The following is a 10,681-nucleotide window of genomic DNA, read 5'->3' on the forward strand; positions in this document are numbered from 1 at the left end:
TCACTTTAGTAGTACACCCCACTAAATGAACAACATAAACTTGAATGTGTGTTGAATGATAATTTCATTTTAATGTAAATTAATGTCAAGAGTAAATTTGTGAAACTATGATAATGAATATTTTCATTTCAACAAAGAAAACATTCATCTGTGATGTTGTCAGTCATAGTGACTGACTTTAACCACCTGAACCTTACAGCTGATTGTTTTTACAGCCAAAAGCGTTAGAAACAATTTAAACTCTACAATCTAACAAATGTATTACTGATCTTAAAAAACACTGCTCAGAACTTTTCAAAAGAATGTCAGTATATTTCTCAATTGCTGCTTGAAGGATATGCTTCAAAGACATTCCCTGATCAAAAGCATGCTTCAATAAATATTGAACATTTCAGTAAATTAACTCAAAGAGATTGAACCTTTTTGAGGTAGGAAATAAATCCCAGCAAATACCTTGAAGTTAACCAGGCTATTTTTTAAAAAATCAGTTTCAGTTATTCTGTTGAAGTAAATAGTGGGGACACTTTTTATTTAAATTGTCTCGCATTGCTTGGCAGCATTGTGGCTGCTGGGCTACAGGAGCATCTGCATAATGGTGTCAGACAATAAGAATCTGAGCATCAGTTGTGAAATAAAGAATCATTTTTTGAATTAACTTAACTTACATTTAAGTAAATTAAATAATGAAGAAAATGCACAAAATGCATTTTTTTAGTGGAACACAGGGATAAGTTACATACATTTAGTTATAAAGTTATATGTATATACAGTATATTACATTGATACAATAAATGCCTAAATATTCACTGAGACAAATTATCTCTAGCAAATTTGTCTTTGGAAAGACAAAGGGAAAATTCTAGGATGAATTAATTACCCTTTAAAGCATTATACAGCTGTCGGCGTAACACTCAAATGCGTGATTGTCAAGCATCCACCCTCAGACTCCCTCTCAGCTTCCAATATGAATAGATAATTACACTGCGTCATTCATCTTTTTGCAGGTCTTGTGGTGTGTTTCAGCTCCTTCCTACGCCCCGAACAGTGTGTGTGAGTCAGTGTGGTCCAACAGAGCCAAGCTACCCTTCCTTTCTTTTTCTGGTGTTGATTCAGGCCCTCCTAAGTATTTCAACATTTCCAACAGTGCCATAAAAGACACAAGAAAATCCATTTGTCATGTCCCTCGTAGTACAAGTCATTATAGATGGGTGCGGTGAACCACTACAAAAGCAGCGATTCCTTTAAAGGGTCAGCTTTTCAGTTTTTTCTGAGAAACCAATTTCAGAACATAATTAATCTTCAGGGAAAGATGTTTTGTGCTGTTTGGTAAAGGTGGGACTCTGTGTTCACTGTAGTGGAAAGTAATTGAGGATGGACGATGCTTACAAAAACCAGGGTCTCTGAAAACGGGCCTTTTCAGTTCATCATACCTCAAATGCTTTTAAGGACACATAACCTTAACCATAAGCATATTGTCCTTGAACAAACCTAATGTGTCAACATGGAAATTGATGATGGGTAAATGTAAATACAAATTTATTAAGTATTACACATGATGTTACGTTTGTTTTTTGTGAAAAACATAATCCACACGAATATATACAATATTTCATGAAGCTCACACTGAATTAAAAGCCTTATGCCACTGGCTTCCTGGTAGCTGGTGGCACTTGAACGCCATTGAGGTGAAGAAATATCTCTTCAAGTGAAAAAGGAGAAGGGATCAGGGCCGGGTCTAGGCAGGGGCAAGAGGGGGCCTGGCCCCCTCAAATAAATGTTGTGCCCCCTCAAACTAAATTGTCAATTAGACATGGTAAAAGGTGATGGAGCACAATGCCCCCTCAAATGGCTACAGCTTTTGAACCTGCCATGCTGGTCCGGCTAGTTTCCCCTATCCAGGTGTAACAAACACTTAACAGGACAAAAAAGTTGGATGATGTCGCCAACGGAGCATCTTTGAAAAAGATGGGGGGAAATCTAAAGACGTCGACAGCATCCCTCTTAGCGAAGCTAGCCATTTCCATGTGCAAAAAAACGACATGGTTCCATTTTGGGGGGAAAAATGAAAGTAAATCTGCACAAGAGCTGCAATTATCATCGTGGTTCATAATTCCACAAAAAGTGAAGAGAGTAAAAATGCACTACTTTTCTGTGGTGCGTATACATTCGAGTCGTTCTCAGTAAGCGTAGGAATTCGGGATGGAGCCTTCAGGTGTTGAGCACCACATTACGATGCAGAATACATAAATAGGGAAGATTAATGTCACTGTCCTGGCCTGTTTGACAAACACTCTCATCTCTGTATATTCGCTCATCCTCCCACTGATCAATTACCAGCACTGCTGAGATCCAGGATAAGTGCTGCTGCTGCTGCTGCTGTGTGTGTCCACCAGTGCATCTGGAGGACAACTCTGATGGCTTAACACATTAAAAACATTGGGTTTTGTGCTGCTATTGAGAGCTCAAATTTCCCTTAGTTCCAGGACTGAACATAACTTCCAGGAATAACCGGACAGATTATCATCCGTTTCTTGGTTTTTGTTCTCAATAGGAAACTTGTAACGGCCTTGCGGTCAGCCAAACGCAACCACGGGGATCAGACGCAAAAACTTGTAAAGCTCATGTATGCATGTGTGTGTGTGTGTGTGTGTGGGACACGATGCCAAACGGACAGCGGGACCAAAAGAGAGAGAGTGTGATGATTAAAGGGTGAGGAGTGAGCGGAGGGAACCTGTGCAGATTCATCTCCTTGCCAGGAGCAGGCAGGTACTGAGGTATGGCAGCCCTACAAGGTCAATATTTTACTTTGGCCTGTGCGCGCTAATTAAATCAAAGGCTTGGTGCCCCAGGACAGCACACCGAGAGATATATAGACCCAGCTCTGCAATACAAGCAATTTGTAGCATGTTTGGTCATTGCAAAACTGAAGATTCTGACCAATTTCTGAGCTGTTTCACCAGATCAGGGGCGTACTGAAAACGGCGGCCGGGTTGGAAACAGAGATAAGAGTGCTTTCAGTGTAGAAAATCTCTCCTTGAAATAGAAAGATTCACAAATCTTGAGGCGGATTAATTTGAAAAAATACTGGTCTTGGGGCTGTGTGTTTTGGCATCTGATCAGACCAAACAATGTCTCACACAACAGTAACAACTCCACGTGGCCTGTCTTCAGGAGGGATACCAAGCTTCAGAGGAGAGCTGTTGTTCAGCATGACTGGTATAAAATAGTCTCCTTTGTTCATAGCAGGGCCTGGGGGGGGCGGCGGATGACGGCCTGTCAGCCTAATCATCACCAACAGGGGGAATGATGTCACAAATCCACGCACAGTAAAGAATCCATAGTTTGAATCCCCTGAACCGTTGCATTCATCTGTTAAACAACAGAACTATGCACACGTGTATTTAAAGGGAATCTTCTTTAAGAGAGGAGGAGGGGGCGGGGACAAGCAGAGTGCACAGGTTAGACTCAAGCAGCTCCGCCATTGGCTGCGCCAAACCAGGAAGTCCGGCCACTGTTGCCGTCACGCGCTTCTGACGGAGGGAACTTCCCAGCAGGAACAGCAACAACCGCTGCGACGCTCCAAAATGTCTCCCGAAGTTGAACTCAGACACTCCGCGGCGACCGTCTGCCTGACGTTTCTGTCCCTGGTCCGGCCGGCGGAGGCTTACGACGCGGGCGACGCTTTAGCCCTGCTCCTGGGCACCGTCGCGGCTGTGGCGGGTGTGTGCGCCTTCCTCGGCTGGTACGCGCGCAGGCGGAACGAACACCTGTAAAGAGCGGCCGTCGTGCGCCTGCAGCGTTCAAAAAAAATCCCAAGACCCAAACGAGCCGATCTAATGCGGACCTTCTGGCACTATTTCTTTGTGTCGACGTGGCGGACCACGAACGTGCCTCTTTGGAATGAGAGCGCAAAGGGGAACCGCGTGGACTCGGGAGTTGCAGGAAGACAACCAGGAAGTCCCCAAAACGAGAGCTCAAATTAGTTGCCATGCTGAGGCTGAAGGCCAAACACTGTTACCTTCAGATGTTACTAAAGACTGGAGCGATTAGTGAATTGTAAAAAAAAAAACCGCATATGTGCCATGCATGGAGTGATCAGTGTGTTTTGCTGATGTGTTTATGTGCAACACAATATCGCCATTGCTTGAAGGACAATATCACAGGTGTGCTTCTATGAAAAGAGGGGAGTTGTTGCTATTCTTTGTGGTATTAGCTCTGGGAATAATAAATGGATTCATCTGACGCTTTTCACAGCTTCTGGTTTCTGATTTATGAATAATGTTCTGTATAATCACATTGCAGACATCAGTAAAAATAGTTCAAAATTCAATCTGCAACATAAAGTTAAAATGTTAAGCGTCAAACAAAATGACCCATGTGACCCTATTTTGATTGTTCATTGGTTCCCACCCCATAAATTTAGCACTTTTTTTGTAGTCTTAGTTGATGTCTTCTTTTTTTAATGGTATCTTTTTGTGTAAAAAAAATTGATTTTACGTTTTGGACCTCATATACTATAAACCGAGAAGAACTGTCTCTTTGGAAAAAACGGATCCACAGTCATAATTGATTTATATTCTTCATAAACAATCGGATTTTGGGATGTATAAAGTGATGTAGTAGAAGTTTAATGTTGAACATCTGTGAAAGTATTTAATGCCTAATTAGGTTAATACTTAAATATATATATTTATAATATATCTATTCAAAATAGGGCTGTCGACAAACGCATTAATCTATACAATCTACATCTAAACCGTAGCTGACCGCTAGCTGCAGTCAGTTACATCAAGATGGAGAGAGCTTTTTGCATTGGAAGTAAAATGAACAGAGGCGCGAACAGAAGGGGGGTGAGTGGCATACTTAAAGCACAGCTATGCTAAGCTAGCTGCTAGGCTACTTTCATCCCAACATCTAAGGTTACCCCTGCTCTGCACACAGTCTGCAGGGGACCACCACTGTGTCCCTAATGACCGTGGTTTGAAAACGTCCTTGTGGAGAGTTGAGAGCAACGTGCACGAGGACAGCAGGAAGAGTCGCTAGTTCAACATGATCCACCCGGTGAAATTCTGTCTGCAACATGATCAAATGTGTGTAGTTTTGTGCTTAAGATAAGATTGATAAGTAGACAACAGTGTCTAAAATACACGCTTTCTTAAGTGATTACTTTTAAGATTTAGTCTTTAGAAGAAAAACAACATTATAGCAACAATAACATTCATTAATAGCCATTAATGAATTTCACAATGTGCGATGAATTTGTTAATTTTCTATAATTTTTCTGTTAAAAATCTATTGACCCCTAATTATAAATCGATATACTTTACATGAAACTCATTTGGGTTAAGAGTTATTCAAGTTTATAACCTCATGTGAGATAATCTTTTTTTTAACTTTGCATGATATACAATTTTTGACAAGGATTAATATGATGAATTCCTATACTTTAGTTGGTCGTCTGGATGACAGTCGCATACTTTATTTAGCAGTGAAATCAAGGATTCAGGCTCTACCATATCTATTGGGACTTTTTGCATTCATTACCAATGAGTAGTGTGTGATATCTGGTAAACTGGGATTGAAAAGGAACTACTTGGCCCAATTCCTTTGTAAACGTAAACAATAGGAAATCTGCACATTGCCCAATACCATGTTGAAGATGTAGCACAAACATTTCAATCTATGGCCAAAAGAACATCTTTTATGAACTAGGTATATGACAGCGTTTCAGTGGGTGCACACTTGTGTACATGTGGCTGATGGAATCATTGTTCACTTGTTACACTGCTCATGACATCCCTCCATTCCATACATGGCTGAGAAATCAAATCCCATGAATTTATTATGCTGCCCTGGCAGAATGAACAACGGTGCCCAAAGTGCTTGTCAATTATGCATATACAGTACAGGGTGAACGAGGCTGCCTGATTTAACCCTTCACTTTCTACATAATGGGGACATTTGTGTAGAGTGAAACATGTATGAGCACAATGAAAGGCAGGCAGGGAGTTGGTCTGCAAGTAGAATTCAGCCAATAGATCTGACTCCAAGAGCAAGCAAACGGTCCAACGGGGAAGCAGTGTGATAAAAAGAGTTAAAACGGGCACGAAAATGAGCCACGTGTAGCTTTTATTCAAAGCATTCTCACACAGTGGCGGGTACCCTGAATAAGATGTATTTGTTATATCTGGACCCTACTGAGAAGCTGCCATTAAAATAGTAATCCCATCCACCACACGGGACATACTGAGTATATCCTCCTGATGTAACGCGTTACCGGCCAATAGCTGCCCCGGTGGGCAGATGTTACCGAGTGACAGAGAGAGAGAGGGAGAGAGAGAGAGAGAGAGAGAGAGAGAGAGAGAGAGAGAGGGAGAGAGAGAGCTGCCGCTGCTGCTGATGCTGCTGCTGCAACAAGAGACAAGACGCGTCTTGGATCACAAATAGGGATGCAGGGCGCATGCGCACTGGGCTGCGTTAACTGTAGGATATTCACCGTGGAGGAAAAAAAGGGGGCAGACAACAAAACAGGCTTTTAAAAAACAGCAAAAACCCGACCCATGCGATGTAAATAGGCTCCGGGAGGGAAACGAAATAAGATCATCAACAGGTAGGACGTGAATTGATCTTGTGATCGCCTCTCCATCGGTCTGTCTGTCTCCCTCTCTTTTCTTTCTTTCTCTCTCTCTCTTTCTCTCTCTCTCTCTCTTTTCGGCCTTGTCTTGTGTGGTGGCTGCGATTCTGGGCAATTCATAGCGGGGACCTGGGAATTATTCCAGGATCCGCTCCGCTGTTACGCTTCATCCGGCCGATTGGGACGCGAGGACGATGGTTTTTACCTGCCGTGCTTTTTTATCACCGAAATCGGTCGGATTGAGACGCGCGTAGAACCCTCGCCCGACAATCGGAGGACGCATTTAGACGCGTAAGTACACCAATGTGAATGGAATTAGAGGTTAGCGCATTGCTATGTGTCGTTTTTTTCTCTCTTTAAAACTGTTTAAACAAAATACAACACCGTGGTATTGTTCATAGCGGGTTTGTTGTTATCACTTCCATCGACGGGCAATCACACCCGCGCACTAACGAGCCAAAATCCATGTCGAAATGCGGCTTCGGCGTCAGGAGCACTCAGTGTATTCTTCGCAATCGCCAAAACCAACAAACGATCTGTAAAATCACTGCTTATTAACGTGAGAGCAATAATCCGGTTAACCTCTAATCAGGCACAAACACGAAGGCTTTATTGTGTGTGTGTGCGCGTGTGCGCGTGTATGTGTGTGTGTGCGCGCGCGCGCGCCTGCCTCTCCGTCGATCCGCCACAGAGCCGTGAGAGGCAGGACCGAGTTTACTCGAGGCATCCGCCGCTTTAGAGATCCTCTGTGCTGCAGGGTGTAGGGTGTGATCAAGAAGAGCTTATTTTGGACTGCATTTCTCTTAGTGTTCCCCCCTGGGCTGTAAATATGCAGCCCCCCCCCCCCCCCCCCCCATGCCTCGCCCCCCCAAACTCCCCCTTAAAAAAGAATAAATAAATATAAAAAGAAGAATCAAACCGAGCTTCATATTTTCATATTTTTTTTCTCCTGTGAACCGTTTCTTCCCGAGGGGTAGAGATGCGTCGTTTATTAATGAAGGCTGGGCCGTGCTTCATGCAATCTTTTGTTTTAAAGGGACATTCCAAAGCCACTCGATGGAATTGCATCAATGTGATAGATTCATGCTGTCATTCTATCAAGCTCAATCACTGCACGTCCCTCTGTCTGGTTCGAGGCAAAGTATTGTGCCACTGTAGATGTTAAAATGTTAGATAAATAAATAATTGCCGACAGAGGGAAATCATCGCTTATCTCACTCTAGACCGTGAATGTGTTGTTGAAAACAATGCAGCTGTTGTGTGGGACTGAATGCTGATGGGTGGATAATATTTTTCCGATTTTTTTTAATTTTTTTTTTTTTAGGTGTGATGAGACAAAGGAACAAAGGATGCCTTAGAGGAGAGGTTGCCTATACGCCTGGAAACCTCTTCAAAGCCCCCCACCAAATGGATCTAACACCTCCCCCTGCCACCTCTAGATCATGATACTTGGCTGAAGCTATTCCGCTATCTTTATGATCCCTCCTCCATCTATGGCGAACTATAGCCATGCAGGGGACCACACCATCTTGCAGAATGTCTCTCCTCTCGCCACGTTCCTCAAACTGACCTCTCTGGGTTTCATCATTGGAGTCGGTGTGGTCGGAAACCTCCTGATCTCCATCCTGCTCGTCAAAGACAAGAGTCTGCACCGAGCGCCCTACTATTTCCTGCTGGACCTGTGCGCCTCTGACATCCTGCGCTCTGCCATCTGCTTCCCCTTCGTCTTCACCTCGGTCAAGAACGGATCCACCTGGACCTATGGCACGCTGACCTGCAAAGTGATCGCCTTCCTGGGTGTGCTCTCCTGTTTCCACACGGCGTTTATGCTGTTCTGTGTCAGCGTCACGCGCTACCTGGCCATCGCGCACCACCGCTTCTACACCAAGAGGCTGACCTTCTGGACCTGCCTGGCCGTCATCTGCATGGTGTGGACGTTGTCGGTGGCGATGGCCTTCCCGCCGGTGCTCGACGTGGGGACGTACTCTTTCATCCGGGAGGAGGACCAGTGCACGTTCCAGCACCGTTCCTTCAGGGCCAACGATTCGCTGGGCTTCATGCTCCTGCTGGCGCTCATCCTCCTGGCCACGCAGCTGGTTTACCTCAAGCTCATCTTCTTCGTCCACGACCGTCGGAAGATGAAGCCCGTCCAGTTTGTGCCTGCCGTCAGCCAGAACTGGACCTTCCACGGGCCAGGAGCCAGCGGGCAGGCGGCGGCCAACTGGCTGGCCGGATTCGGTCGAGGCCCCACCCCGCCTACCCTGCTGGGCATCCGGCAGAACAGCAACGCCGCGGGCCGCAGGCGTCTACTGGTATTGGATGAGTTCAAAACGGAGAAGAGGATTAGCAGGATGTTCTACATCATGACGTTTTTCTTTCTGGCGCTATGGGGGCCCTACCTGGTCGCCTGCTACTGGCGGGTGTTTGCAAGGGGCCCCGTGGTCCCCGGAGGCTACCTGACGGCCGCCGTGTGGATGAGCTTTGCCCAGGCCGGGGTCAATCCTTTCATCTGCATCTTCTCCAACAGGGAGCTTCGGCGCTGCTTCAGCACCACACTCCTCTACTGCAGAAAATCCAGGTTACCAAGGGAACCCTACTGCGTTATATGAGGGTTTTGCTGTGGGGTTTTTTTTTTCTTCTCCTCTGTCTCTATTTCCCTGATTGATCTTGATCTGGGCTCGTTTCCCATTGTACAGCGCGCTCGCTCTTCTATCTCTCTTCTCTTCATCCTCCAGCTTTCCTGCTGTTCCTCCTTCTCCTAATCCTTGTTTTCAGAGGTAGAAGGTGGACGGTCAATCGAGAGGCTCCGCCAGGTTGATCGAATATGTGAAGCGTGTCAAACAAGGAGGCTGAAGGGAATGGGATTACGCAGGAGGTCTGGATCTCCTCCTGTGTTTATGTTCTAGTAAACAGACATTTTGGAAGGCCATGCCAATGCAGAGAAGCAAAAAGTTTAAAAAAAAGGAGGTAAAGAATGGGCCAAACTATAAAAACAAGACCTTTCACTTTGGATATTTTGAATATGGGTTATTCTGTGAGGTGTGAATTACATAAACATGAAAAGTAAAAGAAAAAAAGATTAAAAAAAACAAAGAATTGATACCTCTCAAGGAATCACTGGAAATGTTTTACATTTTACGAGTTGCACTAAAAAGAAGATGCTTTTTTTTGGTCAACAGTTTCCAGTTGCATTGCAAGGACAATTTTTTCTTTTGTTCTTTTTTTTTTTCCAAACGAAACAATGAATGCTTTAATTTGCAACAGACTACACAATCGCTGTAAGTAAAGCAAAACGTGTTGGAATAGACCATCACAAGAGGATAAAATGGTTTTGTTGAAAGTTATATCCTTTTTTATTTACTGGGTGCGGGCTTAACAATGGGGATTTACAATGTGTGGTTTTGAAGTTGCAATTTAAAACTAGAAAATATTTCTTGTAGTTTTATGATCCATATGTCCCTAGTGTCCGGCATCGTTATTTTCTTATCACCTTTACAAAAAAGGGGGGAAATTAAGGTGGTGTTTGGATTTTGAAAAAATAAAAATGCAAAAGTTGCTTTTAAGAACAAACGTGTGCTTAAAAAAGATTTTGAAGAAGTAGTTAAATGTTTCATCATATTCATGTACCTAATCACTATCATATTGTTACAGTATTGCTGATGCCACTCCCGGTGTTCTTGCCTTAATGGTTATGATATCGTCATGTTTCTTGGTTGTTATTTATTTATTTTGATTTCATTCACTCCTAAAAAGTTGCTTTTCAGATGCAAGGGGAAGTTCTTTTCCTTCTTTTCATGTGAAGTGCATGTCCATTTTTTTAAAAGCTGGTCCACTCCCATGAGCATCACAGGCCATACACTAAGCAGCCCATTTTTATTCTGCGATGGTTTGCTCCACCCGACAGAGTGCTCAGAGCACAGGGAGCGTGCGTGTGTGCGTGCGTGCGTGCGCGTACGTACGTACGTACGTGTGTGCGTGCGTGTCAGTAGGTGCATGTGTGTGCATTTCAGAGCGTTTGTGCTGCGTGGATCAAACAACAGTCACTTC

The 10,681-nt window shown here is 44.1% G+C and overlaps 2 protein-coding genes across 3 annotated transcripts; both read left to right on the forward strand.

The window, feature by feature from the left end:
* Positions 1-3,462: 3,462 nt before the first annotated feature.
* On the forward strand, positions 3,463-4,247 carry LOC119211198 (small integral membrane protein 30-like). Its single transcript, XM_037461913.2, has one exon. The coding sequence runs from the start codon at positions 3,585-3,587 to the stop codon at positions 3,771-3,773; it is 189 nt and encodes a 62-aa protein (XP_037317810.2). The 5' UTR covers positions 3,463-3,584; the 3' UTR covers positions 3,774-4,247.
* Positions 4,248-6,357: 2,110 nt separating this feature from the next.
* On the forward strand, positions 6,358-9,868 carry gpr85 (G protein-coupled receptor 85). Of its 2 annotated transcripts, none has more exons than XM_037462259.2 (2): positions 6,358-6,610; positions 7,959-9,868. In XM_037462259.2, exon 2 carries the CDS (start codon positions 8,110-8,112, stop codon positions 9,241-9,243), a length of 1,134 nt encoding a protein of 377 aa, XP_037318156.1. In that variant the 5' UTR covers positions 6,358-6,610; positions 7,959-8,109; the 3' UTR covers positions 9,244-9,868. The 2 variants fall into 2 exon arrangements, with proteins under 2 accessions (XP_037318156.1, XP_037318157.1); XM_037462260.2 differs by lacking the exon at positions 6,358-6,610 and adding an exon at positions 6,625-6,925.
* The last annotated feature ends 813 nt before the right edge of the window (positions 9,869-10,681 follow it).

This window comes from Pungitius pungitius, chromosome 2 (assembly GCF_949316345.1).
Source record: "Pungitius pungitius chromosome 2, fPunPun2.1, whole genome shotgun sequence".
Lineage (NCBI taxonomy): Eukaryota > Metazoa > Chordata > Actinopteri > Perciformes > Gasterosteidae > Pungitius > Pungitius pungitius.

What these genes read in the sequence shown, in the direction of transcription:
- LOC119211198 (XM_037461913.2), top strand. Translation starts at nt 3,585, where the DNA reads ATGTCTCCCGAAGTTGAACTCAGACACTCCGCGGCGACCGTCTGCCTG.
- gpr85 (XM_037462259.2), top strand. Translation starts at nt 8,110, where the DNA reads ATGATCCCTCCTCCATCTATGGCGAACTATAGCCATGCAGGGGACCAC.